This window comes from Anopheles funestus, chromosome 3RL (assembly GCF_943734845.2).
Source record: "Anopheles funestus chromosome 3RL, idAnoFuneDA-416_04, whole genome shotgun sequence".
Taxonomy (NCBI): domain Eukaryota; kingdom Metazoa; phylum Arthropoda; class Insecta; order Diptera; family Culicidae; genus Anopheles; species Anopheles funestus.
Window position 1 is genome coordinate 35,076,668 of NC_064599.1, and position 17,119 is coordinate 35,093,786.

General features: G+C 40.5%; 1 protein-coding gene across 12 annotated transcripts in view; it reads left to right on the top strand.

Moving 5' to 3' along the window:
* LOC125771674 (collagen alpha-1(XVIII) chain) overlaps nucleotides 1-17,119 on the top strand; it is a 215,646-nt gene that overhangs the window by 70,774 nt on the left and 127,753 nt on the right. Inside the window, exons 1-2 of one of the 12 annotated variants that reach the window (XM_049442563.1) lie at nucleotides 1,151-2,370; nucleotides 2,445-5,423. The exons of the other annotated variants lie outside the window; for them this stretch is intronic. Of the exons in view, the coding sequence (XP_049298520.1) occupies nucleotides 5,277-5,423 (147 nt within the window). The 5' untranslated portion in view covers nucleotides 1,151-2,370; nucleotides 2,445-5,276. Of the gene's footprint in view, nucleotides 1-1,150; nucleotides 2,371-2,444; nucleotides 5,424-17,119 lie in introns of those variants that run through there. 12 annotated transcript variants of the gene reach the window in all.

Consider the following 17,119-nt stretch of genomic DNA (forward strand, 5'->3'; position numbering starts at 1 on the left):
GTTTTAATTAAATTGCCCCCTTTCAATGGAGCGAATCCTCAACAATGTGTTAATTCCCCAGCTAAGCTTGTCGTGAAAGCTGTACCATTTTTGCCAAAATAAAATATAAAGAGCATATTAAATTTTAGAACCTTTTCTCACAACATTCAGCACAACACTCGGTGAAATGAAAATCCATTTTTAAACGTCCACTTTTCACGGCCAATTTTCACTCATCGACAATAAAGGCGGTTCATTATTGGAATCGCACAAAAAGTCTCAATTCCACGTTTTGCCGGCTCGTTCTATTCGACCATAAAAAAGAACCCATCCTCTATTGCCGTGACCGCCAAAGCAAAGAAAAGCCAGCAAATGTAGCATCCATCCATAAGCGAACCTTCACGTTTCGGCATTTCCGAGAACGCAACACATTTAATATGGGCAATGATTGTCGCACAATTTTCAACACCCGCACCGTGTGGGCCCTCGGCTTATCAGCTGCACGGTATCGGGAAACTCGCAGCAGCATTGCCACAAATCAATGAATGGCAAATGCGAATTCAAAATAGCAACAGATAAAATCCTATTCAAAGCACCATCCCAACCACCGCCATTGGGAAGATGAAAAGAAATACCACCGATGGCCTGGCGCTACCCGGGAATCGATCGTCCAAAAATGGGCCGTTCATTTCACACGCCACGTGCCACTATCGGAAAAGCCCATCATCGAAATGCCATTAACCTAACAGTTTACCTTTCCCGTTCCACTGCCATTAGGATTGCTCCATTAGGGAGTGGTTCTTATTCGCTAACGCTAGAAAAAAAGGGATTGTGGCATGTTTGGCCCATTTTTAAAAACGTTCAAGATTTTTGCAACAATCTCATTTTTGGGTCATTTTTGCTACAAACTTTCATCTTCGTTCGTACTTTAAACGATGACGTCACGTGCCGGGTAGTACGGGACCTATGGTTCTACATTTAAACCCGTCCCGTCAAAACAATCGTACACCTTACGAACATTTGCACAAAAATCTGAGCGTGTGTACTAGGTGGCCGATAGTACAGTGTATTGCGTATTGCATAACTTGCAGGGGAATGAAAATTTCTCCTCGAGCATGCGCGCCGAGATTTCTACCGACCCAAATACGATTTTCCAACCTTTCGCGCGCTCTCTCTCTCTCTCTCTCTCTCTCTCTCTCTCTCTTTCTTTCTTTCTTTCTCTCTTCACTCAAAAGCGCCACATTGTATAAGGGTGGCAAATTCCATACAAACAAAACGAAAAGGTTTTTGGCACGACTTTTCTCGTGGTTCGTTTCATTTCCCTCCTCGCCTGAATGTTATGCAAGCTGCCGAACAAATGATGATTTTTCCCCTATTTCAAAACGGACTGATAAGACAGTTCGCTTAGTGAACACACGATTCTTCGTGCCCGGTGCCCATTTTCATTTCTGCATGCGTGTTCGGGTCGGGTTCGGGCAATTGGAACATTTCGCGGCATCTATCTACTGGCGACCGTATCGGAACGCAGAAACGAGTTCAGTTTTCTGGTGGCCCGCGATGAAGTTGCACACACTTCAATCGAGTTGCGTACCGTCGTCGTCGTCGTCTTTACCGCCGTCGTCGTCGTCGTCGTCGTTGTCGACACCGTTGCCGTTCGATCGATTTCGGGTCCGTAGTGCCGTTCGCGATTTTACGTACGCCTTGCACCGTATGCAATCCGGCTACCAGCCGTGCGTGGATAAAAGCCGCACCGAAACGGTACGGTCCGTTGTTGTCGAGTGCCCGGTGGGCTAGATACGAAATACACAATTAGTGAACACAAGAGTCTGGAATATACCTATTCAACAACGAGAAAGGAAGAAAAGAAAGATATCGGAACAGAAACATATCCGCCCTATGTTTTCCGTGTTATTTTCGGGTCGGGTAAACGTTTCCACATATCTTATACCCATCCCTGTGTAAAGTGGCCCCATATCACCATCGCGACGAAACATATCTCCGTTCCACTTGACATCCGCATCTCAAGCGGTTCCGGATTCAGCTTCATTAGCTCGCCCGGTTTTTCGGAAGAATATTGATATTTTCGGTCGGTGTGTTATGTTTTACGTTGCTGCCAGCATCGCATCGAAACACTGCGTATACCTGCGTGTACGCTCCATCGCCCGCCAACAGACGCGCACTGTTGCTCTGCGAGCGAACAGATGAGCCGCGAACGTGCTGCTGTGACGTTAAAGCGTACGTCTGCTACAAGGACGTCGAAGTTCTACTGTCGCTAGTGTTTTCCGTGGTTTAATCCTTCGACGCGTGTTTTCGCGTTTGCCAGTTTGAACAACAATCGGTCATTCAACAGGAACACCTCTAGGCGAACGTATTAACGCGTAGTGGTTTGTGGTGAATTTGCTTTTCCCAAAAGACGTGTAAAAAAGGAAGAAAGCAAAAAAAACCCCACACACATAACATTAAAGCAGAACGTTACCTTGCCCGAGTTCGTGAGAGGATTATATAATTACCATAATTGAATATAACACTTCGACCGGAGTCGTTGGTTGCCTGGTGGTCTGTTTGTATCGACAAGGAAGAGGAAGTTGAATGTGTTCTCGATCCCTTTCAAGTTTTCCCACGTGTTCGGATTGACGCACAGACACACACACACATACCGGTTGTCACACGGCTTGTGAAGCACGTGAAGTTCGCGTAACTGACGCGTAGCGTTTCTTCCGGTGCTGCTTTCCAGGAGGGGTACTTTAACGGGTACATAACGAACTCCCACCACCTACCAAAGTCTCGCAAAGGTTGCTGGTGAAAAAGCCCGTAGTTCCTTTAACCTGTCCAAATTCCCGTTTCGCTACATTTCGCCGTAAAAACGAGTGTGTGGGATGTGGAAAAAAAGTCAATTCCATCGCGTAACGTCGTCAGCAAATCATACACCACCCGGGCAGTAGTACAAGCAGCAGAAACAAAACATTACCGCGAGGACTCTTGGAATTGTGCTCAGTGGTGAGACACAATAAAGTGTGCCCTCCATCCCCTACACAAACAAAAAGGAAAAGGGGTTGGGTTGGTGAACCACTACAGGAGTAAAAGTGCGAAACGATGCTTTGCCGTGATTTATGATGGTCGCGTTTTTGGCCAGCGGTGGTTCCATAAGCCCATAGGCACGGTAAACAAAAGACAAGCTTCATACACAGCAAACAAAAAAACAGGGTGAATCGTGACCTAGTGGCGGTGCGTATTGCCAGCTGGTTAAAGGTCGGTTGTTGATTTTATGAAGCTTTCGTGACATTCGCGCAGAAAGTGGTAAATGTGGTGTGATAAGCAGTAAAGGCGTAACTGGAAAACGGAAATACGTCGAACGTTATGGGTTTATTTTTGGTACCAGCACAAACGGCATAACCGTTAAACGATCACATTTATTCCGTTTGTACTTGTTTGAACGAATAGTACAACGGAGAGAGAGAGACCGTTACCGTTACCTCTGCCCGGTTTTGATGACTCGCTTCAATGCGTCTTTACGGTGTGCGTTAAAGTGTCGCGCGCGCGTTTCTATTCGCGTATTTTTTGTTTTCTCTCGCGTTTCGTATAGTTTGTTATTTTAAAAGTCGTCTACTTTTTGTGCGTTTACTCGCCGAGTGCCAAGCGACATCGGGACAGGTCAAGCGCACCAATATCAATACGTTCTGTGATAAACAAAAGCATCGTTACTACAAAAGCTTCACGGTCTCTCGACTGGGGTGGTCTAGTTTTCCCGCGCTAGTTCACTCGTTTCCATCTGCAAACTGTTGCTGTTGAATGCCCCATGTTAACAGTTGATTTTCCACAACACAAAGGCAACAAAAAGTTAGAAAGAAAAGTATTTAATCGTGATCGTGCGTACAAGTTGTTCGGAATGGAATGTTATGTTTGCTGTGTTACCTGTGTGTTACGAGTGTGAAAAGCATCGATACCGTGACCCAGTTAAAATTTATCTCTAAGTATTCCACTTTCCATCACCTTTAAACCGTGTACCAAGGATATCAGACACACGAAGGGATGAAATAATTAAGTTATCTGGAACAAGCTATGGTGACCGGTGCTTATCTTTCGCACCAGCAACACCGACCGACGAAAGAAAAGCCTTTTACATTGGCGCGCTTGTTTGCGTGTGGGGAAACATTATTTATACCCACCCACCGGCTCATGCAGTAAATGCCACCACCAATAGGGCCGATAGTGCGTACCATTAATTATTCTCACCCTTAAAAAACAAAATTTCCTTTTTTTCGGAACGAACCGGTGACAGCAATGGTAAACCCGGTACTCGCCAAAAAGGGAATAAAATAGATGCACCACCGGCAACAAGGTATAAACAAAGCGCCAAAAATAAAGGAAGCGGCTTAAACTTTATTGCCACACAGCATGAAAGCTCATCAGCAACGAGCGAGCAGTTTAGTGTAGCGATTTTTGGAAAGGTGGTACTAAAAGAAGAAAATAAGCTAAACAAACGAAGGTTACGGCTTTTCCCACGAGGAACTACGCGGTTGTAGTTTATGCTTCGAAGGTGTGAATAAACAAACAAATAAACCATCGATCCCGGTGTGATTGGTGTGATTGCGGTGGATTGAGTACGAAAGGAAAATAAAGGAAAATCGTCATCGACATCGTGGGAAACTAAATTGCTACCGTACATGACACGTACAGTTGGGCGGGAAAATACGCTAGCAGAAAGTACAAAGTACAGGAAGTGTTCGTTGTGAAGAAGTTATTTAAAGTATTAAAATAAAAAATAAGTGTAGTGCGAATGAATGCGTGCTTACGCCGATTTCAATTGTTCAATCGCTTAAAAAATCGCAATCCGTGTTCCGTGTGTTGTTCGATTATCATATCAAAATCACAAGATCGAAATAGAAAGTCGAAAAAGAAAGAAAAATATCACAAAGCAAAGCATCATATCGGTTCGTGGAAAGTGTTGTGATTGGGGATACCCTACTAGGCACCTACATATCCTTGTGTGTTCTCCTGCATGTGTTGTGCATTTGCTTTGAATTGGAAATTTTCCTCTACCACAGTTCGATGGGTAGCTTAATTAGTGCACAAACGTACGCCACCGTTTGTCGAAGTGTGATGACCATTCGTGCTGCCAGCGTCTAGCAAAAAGCACAGATTTAAATCAACCATTGCCCGCAATCAGGAACCATTGTGTGCTGCGGTACGCACCGACCGAGTATTAAGGCGGGCAGTAGCAGTCCCATCATTTGGACAGCACACCATATCTGGCCGGCCATTGCAGCGACGGAAACATCTGAGAACCTTGGTGCAAGATGGCGATGGTAGTATCCGGCCGGGCAAAGGCCGTCATTGCCGCCTTTGTGTGCTTCTTCCTGCTCGGGATCGTGCTCGTAACCGGCTCGACCAAGGGCTGGTTTGTGCCGATGCGTTACAATGAACGGGTCGCCGCACGGGTACAGGTAAGCAGCAAAACCGCAACCACACAACTCACCCCTTCGAGGAGGGCATATCCAAAAACCGGGAACCATCCACGAACGAAGGCAACGAACCGTGTCGGGGCGAAATTAAAGCGAAACCGGAGAAAATCGGAACCAGCCTACCGAGAGGCTCCAGTCCCTTCTTGTTTGGAGGCTGGGATTTAATTAAAGTTCTTTTGAACGTGTGACGCTATTATACTGTAGGGGTTTTCTGGTCTTGCTCCCCAAAAACCGACCGATGCCGAAAAACGTCACGATCTGCAAAACCCCGGGTGAGGTTTTTGCTGTTTGGTTTTTGTTGTTTGATTTCTGCTGATGCTTCACACTGTCTGGCGCTAACTTCGCTCAAGTGACCGAACGCGAGAAGTGGCGGAAAGATTAATTAAAGCCCATGCTTGACAGGTTTGCGCTTTGTCTCGTACCACGTCATTAATCGAAATCGTTTCACCCGCAATATTACGCCGAAACGATTGAGCGGAAGCCAACCAACAAATTAAGTGCGAGAGAGAAAAAACAAAACAAACAGAATAATTACAAAAACTGACTGATTCTGAGCTATACCACACCGGTACTTATCATACTTCATTACTGAATTGTATTCTGTTCCGGGGGAGGATTCCATATTCCTCAAATTTCCATTTTCACTAGAATTTAAAAATATCGTTACTACAACGGTTTGCAGGATTCTGCTCTTTTCATCTCATATTTATTTTGCTTGTTACATGGACAAAGGTCATGATTGCTGTGGGTTTCTCCCAGTCTGAAAAGCATTATTTTCAGGGCATATAATGCTAAATAAGTTTTGCAAAGTACTTGCATTCATTGGGCATTAATATTCTAAAGTGCGTTAGTAATTAATTCATGCTATTTGAATTGAGTTCAAATAATGATGCATGTATGATAAAGTTCAATAAGAGGAATTAATAAGCGCTTTTTTTTAAATTACACTTATACCACTTATAGCAATTAAAAGTATTTTTTCTATTTGTGCGGGCAGGCTTGTAATGCATTTAAAACATTTTATTGATGAGAAGTAATTTGTACATGGAAAAAAGGAGAAAGTTTAACTATTTATTTTTTGCAATGCTCCTTCAATTTTATTTGACACTTTTTTGAGATAGTAAATATTCATGATATGAATAATAAAAATATTTCCATTTTTTTTAAGAAACTAGCTTACCCGGCAAACCTAGCTTTGCCCTTAAACATCCGTTTTGTAATTAAAGCAGACATTTTGAGTGTTCAATATTGGTTCGTGTGGTATTATGACGATTAGAGAATATCGTTGATTAATTGAAAATTCTCAAATTATTGCCATTCTTAATCCAAATAATACTCCCAATCAAAGCAATTTTTCTTATTTTTTGTGGCTTTTCTCCGTCTTTTCTGCTACTTCAAGAGACGTTTCTGGTTTTCCTTGACGGTTGGGATTTAATATCAGGTACTTCCGTGTAAGGCGCCGATTCCACCGAGCCGCAAATCACTAAATAGCACTTTTTTAATTATTCATACACTTGCTTTTTGCTTATTTATCACCTATTTTACGCTTTAATGTATAAAATTACACAAATAAATCGTCATATGTACCTACTTTGATTGATATATTCGTTAGAACTTTTTGTTTCAGTACCTAGTGTTCAACATTATTTGTGTTGAAAAAATGGCTATGCCTACTTGATAACTCCCTTAGGAAAAACAGAAAAGAACTCATAATATTGGCCAGAGGCCACCTAGCGAAACGAAAAATAGCGGTAAACCTATTCTCATACCTAACGAACGTTTAGCGAAAATTTCAAACAAATCGGTGCAGCCGTTTAAGAGGAGTTTGCACACTAACACCGCGACACGAGAATTTTATATATATAGATAAATAAGGTTCTATCTGCATAACTTATGGTAAAAAACATTGGTTTGTTAACAATTGGTTTACTTTGTTTACTGCATTCACTTATTCCCATATTTCTTTAACAGAAGTAAGAATGATCTGATGAAATCAATTTTTCAACTACATTTAAATCATCGGAAAGAATAAAAGTAAAACCATGTACATCATAAGCATGTCCTAACTAACAAATTTTCATGTGATGGATTTTCAAATTCGTTTGAAATACTATTATTCTACTTCGTAGCTTCTGGGAAATTGTTGAACCGTTTCGGGTAGTCCCATGAAGGCAATTTCCGTGGAAAAATAATTTTCAACTTTATCTCACCTTTCCTTTCGGGCTTTCTCACTCTACTCACGTACCCCGATTGATAAACATTGGCCGAGAGAATGGCCGGAAAGCGTACCAACCGGGGAAAGGTAACTTTATCGCTTTGGCTTAAAATTATGCTCCTTCTTATCGTGATGGGCAAGGCAGAACCGTTTGGTTTCGTTGGAATTCCACTCAGCATTACATCGAAATTGGCAAATTCTTGCGTTCTTTCAACGTAATCGGTTTCCATTGATGCGGTGTGCTACACCATTTTCTCTTTGTCTTAGCGTAGGAGGTGGCTGAAGTACTTCTTCACAGTGAATTTTGAATTCTACATAAAACTAAGGATTTTTTGTTGTGTGTACAGCTGAAGAAAAAAGATCAATTTAAAAGAAACGAATTTTTCGATGGTGGTGTAAAACTTATCTCATTCACACCATCCCACATCGGCAGCGGTGGCCTGATTTGCTTCTTGACCTATCAAAATTCAATAAATCACCATGCAGCATAATTTACGATCAAACGCTACCGATCCGTTTGACGTGTAACCGTTCGGGACAAACGAACAGGGCACAAGCACTAGACTGCTAATCAGCCCTAATTAACCTTCCCTCTTAGGGGCTGTTTCTTTCACTTCTTATCACGAACTTTGAAAGAAACCCTTTTCGGAACGGTAACGCTCAGCGTTTCTGCTGCCATTTAGAAAAATGGCCCCCTTTCCAGTACGCCCTACCGTTTGGGGTGGTGATAAACCTTCCCGTATTCCGAGACGAAGGCACCGGGACCCGTGCTGGAGATGATATAATTTGATTTATATTCCATAACAAAATTATCCTTTTATCTTTAATTCAAACACACAAAAATCACCATTACGAGCACCAACCGTAACACCAATCCACCGGTCCTGTATCGCGAAAGCCATCGCCTTTGTACGGTATTCGCCCGCATTCAGTCTACCCGGTCGGTGGTAGTGTACGCTATTCACAGTGAAAGCGAATTCCCGCCACATTTATAGCGTCTGGGGCAGATGTTTCTTGTGCAGCTTCACAAGGATAAACCTACGGAACGCATCTTAGTGCTGCTGCCATTGCTGCTGCTGGTCAATCTTACCCAGTTTGCCAGCGTGCAAAAGATGAAAGCTAACCGTTGAGCTGTAATTGAAGAGATTCTAATATCAAAAGAAATTTCCATCATTTCTTCCACCATGGCTTCTGGGCATGGAGGACAACGGTTACAGAACGGTGGTGCGGTGGTGGATGAAACCAAGCGATAGCGAATCCTTTGATTAGGGATTCAAGTTGGCAGCATTCGGCTACGCGCTTTCTTACATCTTGATCGGTAAGAAACTTGATTCTTTCGTGGTATTTCCGTTTTAAGAAACGGCCACAGTGCGATTGAGAACACCCTCAGGAACGACTCGAGCGCACATTTTTCTCTTCTCTCTTCTGCTGTCAATAGCAATCAAAGCTTTCTTATCTTAAGGCGAACGGGAAAAATTATAACGAATGAAAGGGTAAGATGTATATAAAAATGAAATTCATGATTAATGTTTCGCCAGCTAAGGTCTTCTAAGCTCAATCAACTATTGTTCGTTGTGCTTTAAAACAGAGTTAAAATATTTAAATTAAGTTTTACTTTAATTGGCGATTTAACCACTTTATATTATTATACCCCTACATTATTTTCCAACAGTTTTATAAGAACTTACTGTTCTTAAAATCGCAAAAAATAGATAATCGTTAATTCCAATTTCCTCACCTACATTTGCTTCAAGTTTTGTAATCTTTTCACAGCAAAGTTAAAGCAATTTACAGAGCTTTTAATTTCGCTAATAAAATAAATAAAACTTTACTTTAAACACACTACGAGCATAAGTTTTACCAGGAAAATCAAAACCACTTTCCAAACCACTCATGCTTGTCGAACATCCCTCCTTCGTTCGACATTATCAACTGTTTTCCAACACTAACTTTTTGTACCAACACGGAACAACAAGCTCCAGTGAGCAAGGCCCCCACCGGTATTCGATCACTCACAGTCCCGCTTTGTTCCCGTTGCGAAGGTTTGAAAAACTCGACAAAATATCGATTAATTTTCCACCCAATCGTGACCCCTTTCACGATTCCGGACATTCCGTGTTTTCGATATCATCCGTACCGAGCAACCTCGCACACAGCTCATCTGCTGAAATCGCAATTGCTGCTGAATTCTTCATAACACTCGAACCGATTATATACTCCACACGAGTCTGGGAGTGAAATGCTGTACACTATCCCATTTCAATAAGAACAGTCCAACAGAACAGGTTGAACAATATGCTCATGCACGCACGCACGCACGCACGCATTGTCCACGCACTGCTCTATCTGGCGATGTACGGACGGCACATTGATACGCTTTTGGTGAGTTTTTTTTTGTTGTTCTGTTTTTGGTCAAAATAAGAGCAATGCGGAAATTGATTCATTGCACACCGACCAACAACAAGCACAACAATAAACCATCCCTCTTGACGGCTGTACACTTTCCAACAGTCTCGTCTCATTCCGGCTTCTAATGCTGACTTCGTGGCCTACAATACCGGAAGCTATCGACAGTGGAGCCTAGCCGGGGTGGTTTCAATTGTTGTGCTCCTATGGTGGATGAGCTGAGCAAACTTTGCTACCGTATTGCCGTTGACCAGCAGCGTTTCTCCGTGTATTACTCGTACGAAGCGAACAGAAACGTGCAAACGCTTTTAACTAGATGAAAGCACTACCAATGAAAGTGAACTGTTTCGGGGTGTGATATTATGCGCGTGTATGAAAACGTGTGTTTGAACATGGATTTTATTTTTTCCCATGAATCTCAAATCTTTGTAGTAGATTAACTCGACAGTGTGAGTTGTACGTAATCGTGTGAATTTTTCCGTGAATATGGGTAATTTCTTTTTTTTACTCGGTTAGAATTCTTTATTATTCTCATCTTTATTATTTAGTTATTAAATATCGCTCACAACGTTTTGCATTTATATAAGCTATTCACAGTTATCCCTAGTAGTATTAATTTATTCAGACGCTACGATGACACTTTATTCTTTAGAATATACAGATTGATTTGCGTATAGCAACAAAATAATTTTAAGTTTGTAACTCTTATCAAAGATGATATTAAACCTAAAGGTAACCTACTTTAGTTCCATTAACTACCATAGATCTCTCCTTGCATAAGTGCATTCCCCTTAGCCTAGTTTTGTGACCCGGTCCAACTTACGAATACAAATATTTCAAATAATTTACTTTAATTTAACATTCCGGTATTGAAGGTTTAAATAGCAACATTGAATATAGCAAATTTTAAACTTGGAATATAGTTCGTAGATAATTAAACCCATTTTCTACAATTTTGCGTATAAATACATGCAAAAATAAAGTCGAGCAAAGGTGCGACCCGCCGGAATGAAGCGGTCCGTTTTACGGCCCACGAGACTGTGTTTGTTTAATGTGGTGCGTGGTGCTGTCACCACTTACAAGCTACTACCTCTAATATCTGTGCCAGTGGCGGCTCATCAAGCTTGATATCCTTGACGTAGCCGAAAAGTTTTGAAAGTAAGCTAATCCACAAGTGATTTGATTCACAATCTTCGATGTAAGAAAACTTAAGTAATTAACAAAACATTTTATATGAAATGAAAACTCACTTATTTACTGTAATACTGTTTACTGTAATGATATCTTAAGTACTAAAAAATGTCAAAACTAAAAGTCAAAACTAAAAAAGCCATACGTAAATCATCAGTAGTTATTGAGCCGTTCAAAAAGAAGGAAAATGGAGTCGCCCAGTACTTTACAGATGATGCAAAAGCTCATTGGTCTACGAAAAATTGATATTTATCATGATGATAGATAGTGTTCACAGCTGAACTAAAATGGCTTTCAAATTAATTATTATGTCATTTTATGTCATAACGTCATGAATAAAACAAAATAACTCTATATTTAAAGTATTTCTTAGATATATCTTCTAGTTTAATGAGTTCGTATGTTTTTTTATTCTGACGTATGACATTTGATCATAACAGCAAAATCTCTCCTCAAATTATTGGTTAACAACATGATTCATAAATTTCTACAAATAATCATCGTAACAATTGTTTAACCAAATTTTCTTTACACAAACACATACACCCGCAGTAAAGTTCTGTCTTGGTGAATAGTTACAACAACCCACATCCGCTACCCAAATCGGAAAAATGTCCCCCATCATCAACAGTAAATAAAACATAGCATTAAACTTTAAAAATGATTCCAAAATTTCAAAAGAAAAACAACAGCTCCCTCAGGCTTCTCCCACGGTGCAACCGCAACGGTTCCTTTTCCGGGCGTAGAAACTTTTTTTTACTCTTATTTTGTTTCCAATTTTCCAACAAAACCGGAACGGAAAAATTTTGCCATCAGCAGAAACCACACAAAAAGGACACGCTCAATGGAGTTTGAATGGGAAGTGTGTTGGTGTGTACGAGTGGGTGTGTCTACTCGTGTGAGCTCGTGGTTAAGAACTCGGAGTGTCTTTTTCCAATGACATATAACTTTCGTTCGTGCCAAACCTTGATCCATGCCATTGCGGACATCCAAGCAACGGTAGAAAGTAGCATCCATCCCCGAAAATTCCTCCAATTTCTCTACCAGTTTCAACTGGTTCAAACGAGATGACGGGCGACCTTGGGTCAGCTAAAAGTTTCGCTCCAACATATCTCAGGATACGGGTATTGTAGATCAACAGTAGTAACCCTGCTTTGCCGTTTGCTAACCGCCATTAGGGTTGTGGTTGTTGAAGCCTTTCCGGGCCGGTCGATACATCCAGCACTAGACGGCACACGGATGAGGCATGGATGTCGAAGCAGAAGCAAGAAATTGATTGTCTGACAGACAAATCGTTGAAAGATGCTTCGGTGGATTGTGGTGGATACGGGTTTCGGTAGCCGGTTTTTCACTGGCAGCACAAAAAGAAACCGAAATAAAGGACACTACACAGCGAAGGTCCGATAGGGTATAAATCGTTACGCTAGCTTTACCGGACGATTGAAACGATGCAATCGCTGGAAGGATTGAACTTCCAAGGAACGTTTTCCATCACATTCAGATCCGCTGATGCGAACGCTGTACCGATCAGAGGAAACTTTCCTTTTGTCTGATGTTAAACTCTTCGATAAACATTAAACCCCTTTCGCAAAGCATTTTAAAATTTAGCTTGAAAAATAATTTAAAATAATGAGCTTTAGTGGAAGTATTACTATTAACGCCAAGCAAACTTTCTGTGCCTCTATCAACACATACTTTCGATGAGGCCAATTTTTCTCATCATAGTGTTTTGGAATCAGGCGAAAGTATCCTTCCAAACGCTTCTGCTTTTTCACCGGAAATTGATTTACTTTCCTCCCTTTTTTCCCTTTCAAACATATGGATTCGACTTTGGCGAAACGAAGCGCAGCCCACAGTGTTAGTCAATGGAAAGAAGCTACAAGCCTAAGGCGAACGTAAAACCATCCTTAATACCAGCTCAACCCATTTTACAGAACTCCTACCAGTGGCTCCCCCTATCCCAAACCCCATACGCCATCCACGCACGATAACATAGTCAGCGTGGTTCGGCTTCTTCACACGAACAGTTACCACTAACTCCCTAACTGGGACCGCCTGGCAACACATAGAGAGTGGCTGCCTGACGGTAAGGAAAAACCACTGCATGCTGCGCATAGCATACCGAGGGCCGGAAAGCATAATGTCATCTGCTCAAATATTGACTGTCGCCCCACAAACGAGCGAAGGTTAGAAGGTTTTCGATAATGGAGACCTATCGTAAATTGCTTGATGGGAAAAATGGGAAGGAAAATGTTGGTTTTACCTTCCGGTACATGTGTTGGTACAAGTACGCCATAGCGTTGAGGATGCGGATGTTTAGGATGTTGTTTTTTCGGTTTGTTTTCATCATCGCGGAAATAAGGTTGTTTTTTTGTAACCATTTCCGTACACTAAAGTATACGTTTTGGAAAGTAATTTGTTCGGTGGGATTTAAGATTTAAGTAGTGTTTAGGGAAGATTTAACAAAAATGGATGCTTACCTTATATAAGGTTGGATAAACCGAGCAAAACATTCAAAGGAGTGCCTGTAAAAAAAATAATAATTTTGTTTTGAATTATTAGTTTCATTTTAAGAAATATTTAAGAAATTTCAGTACGTTGAAAAATTGTTTAAATTAATGATTAACCGTTCTCTTTTTAAATATTCTTGTTGCTATAACCTCATGTCTTAAGAGATATTCGTGCCGCTCCAAGTGATCTTTGTCTGCCTTTTTACTGCATCTACTCGTAGCTAAAGATTTAATCTTGCGTGCAAGGTTACTTCCTATTCCTGGCTATTAGTAATAATATTTAATTTCATAATATTAAAAAATATTATTTCCTTCTAATATAAACTGGGCTTATTAGAATAACCTAGAACTGAGCTTGGTTAGAATTACCATTATTTGCATACTATTCTCGTCGTTTGGGAGACACTTTCTTCTCCGAACCGTGAAAGCGCAACATACCCCGGATTACTCAGCTGTGTTACTGAGTGTCATTCCATCATTCGAGGGAATGGTACATTTCCGAATGATGGTCAGAGTCGTTTATATCGAAGTTTAGGTTATATGGTTGATATCGATATCTATCGAAAGATTTTATTTCGTTCTTGATGATTCCAGGCATCTTATGTCTTATCTTACTTTAGCGCTTTTGCTGTATCTTGCTGTGTTTCATACTATGTCTAACAATGAGTTCGTATTCCACACGACCATAGAATATGATAAAAAACCTCGGAATCCGAAATTGAAGCCTTATATCTTGCAGTATACTTTAAATTGTTAGACTTAAGTCAAGATATTTCGAAAATTTTAATGCTTCAAGGATTCTGACACTCGAAAAGTGATCGAGTGTAAAACCCATCCGAGCTCTTCTGTATCCCACATGCTCTGTCAACGTGCTCTTAAGATAGACTGTAGGACACGTAGAAGCTGATGAAAAAGGCTGAATCTATCAAAAAACTACCTTCAAAACATTCCCCTTTGAAATTTCCCTGAATACACATATATAAACAAGGAAGGAATTTTCACACAACCAGTATATTGATGTTAAATAATTCTTTAACAAAATAGTCCGGACTCTTGATAGCCTTCACAGATTTTAGAGCTTTTGCTTCTGCTGATTGAACTCTCATACGTTGCAGTACGAACAAGGTAATTATTCTCGAAATCCACTTTACAGTAAACTATTACAAAACGGATCAGTATAATTGACACAAACGTACTAAAAATATCATTCATCTTCTGTCCATCAGGAAATGGCTAAATTATTTTACCCATCAAGCTTTGATCGCCATTTATTCGTGTTTCGCCGGCACATCAGCTGCAAGCATCGCTCCAGGTTACTCGCAGCGCTCCAAAGTGCAATTCAAACAGAAACCCGCGGGAAACAATTTTATGAACTGAACCCGGACGTTGAATATGCAACATAAATAACAATAACCAAAACAAAACAAAACAAAAAAATATATCCCACCACACCACCAGGCATTGGTTGGGAAAACTCCGACTGTACATTTATTGTCTTAGTACGAGCACACAAACTTCCCGCACACCGAATTGTCGGTTCTGTTGATCGACCGAGCTGACTGTATTGTGTAGAGCGAAAAAGAGAGAGAGTGAACGAGAGAAGGAATGAAGAACAAAACACAAAAAATTTGCTTCCGTTTCTCTGTTTGCCAAAAACTTTTCCACACCAAAAAAGCTCTGCGGTCATTGCTAGCGCTGATGATGATGATGATGACACGGACAGATTTCGACAGTAGAACACAGTGCGGCTCTCTGTGTGCTTTATTTGGATCGGTGTGTTTTACTTTTTGTCCCCCGGGTGTTACCGTTCGATGGTTTAGTTTTATCCCGGCCAAGTGGACAAAATTATTCAGTCGTTATTTTGCGAAACGTTCGCTGAGCGAACGAGTGTGCACATTGCGTGAAAAATGGATTTCCAGCTGATAAATCAGATTGAGCGCAGTTTTTCACTGTTTTGGTACCGGGTAGGAGTATAGTTTTTTTTTATTTCTCGGTGAAGCAATTTGCTTGTGTTGTGTGTTAGTTGTTGGATTGGATATGGCAACAAAAAAATAGAAACAAATATATGACAATATTTGGCAGACAAATTCTGTACTAAACGATTTTCCGTAAGGTTTCTATTTTTTTACCCTGCGCGGAAAACTGGTTGCGCCGTAACGATTTATTCAACGTAATATAATTAGATTAAGCATCAGTACATCAATCAATAAAGATGTACACAGTTTTCTTTTATCGTTGCAACAGTTCGAAAATATTAAATTTATATCGCATATTTCATTACTTAACAATTGCATTCGTTATTCAATTTTATAATTGAATCCGATTGATATCTGAAAATAATAATATGAGCAACGTTTCTGAAGAAATGTTTCGCTTCCTAAGCTTTACTATCAACAATCATATTATTATTATGCTTTTTTTCAAGCACAAATTCATTCACCAGTAAAAAGCCATTTTGTGTTGCCTTATCGGTAGACTTTATCAAAAAACCATTCTTTGGCTGATGTTTTCTTACCATTTCGTAGAACTTCCATCAATTTACTGTTCCAACCAAATGGTCCCACTGATCCAAACGTTCTGTTGGGACTGTTCTTACACCACCCATTACGAAAGGGGATAGTTTACTATTCGTTTTTTGTTTTTTGTGGGACGACAAGGAACAAGTCAACAAACAAAAAACACTAAATGATCCTACAGAATCAAAGCGAAAAGAGAGATTTCGGTGGCACGTCGTATCACGAAATCGACCGAGCAGAACAAAAGAGTAACGATGACTTCCGGTAGAACCAGCCGGGATTTGTACCGGCGTAGCATAAAAGCGTACGATAACAACAATGGAACCAAGGGGTGGGATTTTCATGCTTTTTTTTTCTTTCGTTATTCGGCTTGGTTGTGTGAAAAACGTACCATCGCTGATGGGCGAATCCTTTCATTCGTGTCCATTCGGTGTGAACGTGATTTTTCCACTTTCTCTCAGTGATAACGGCATGTTACTGTCAGGTGCTATCACATACGAACTTGTGATCTAAAAATGTTCTAAAATTCAGTCTTTTCAGTCAGTCGTAGAAACATCAACAACACAAAAGAAAATTGAATGAAAAGAAACAGGTTTGTTCAGCATTTGATTAAAATCATTTTTCGAACCTTCATGAATAATTTTCATTACATTCTCCTATCCAGATTAACCACTGCATGTTCGCCTTCAAACAATTAATTGAATAAATACTTTAATTACAATCAATCATCCAACAATAAAGCTTCATTGCTCACAATTTACCGTGCAAGAAAAAAACGGATTCATTTTTGATGAGAAAATTGCTTTAATCGCAGAAAGCTTAACTCGTTCGTGGACGCAT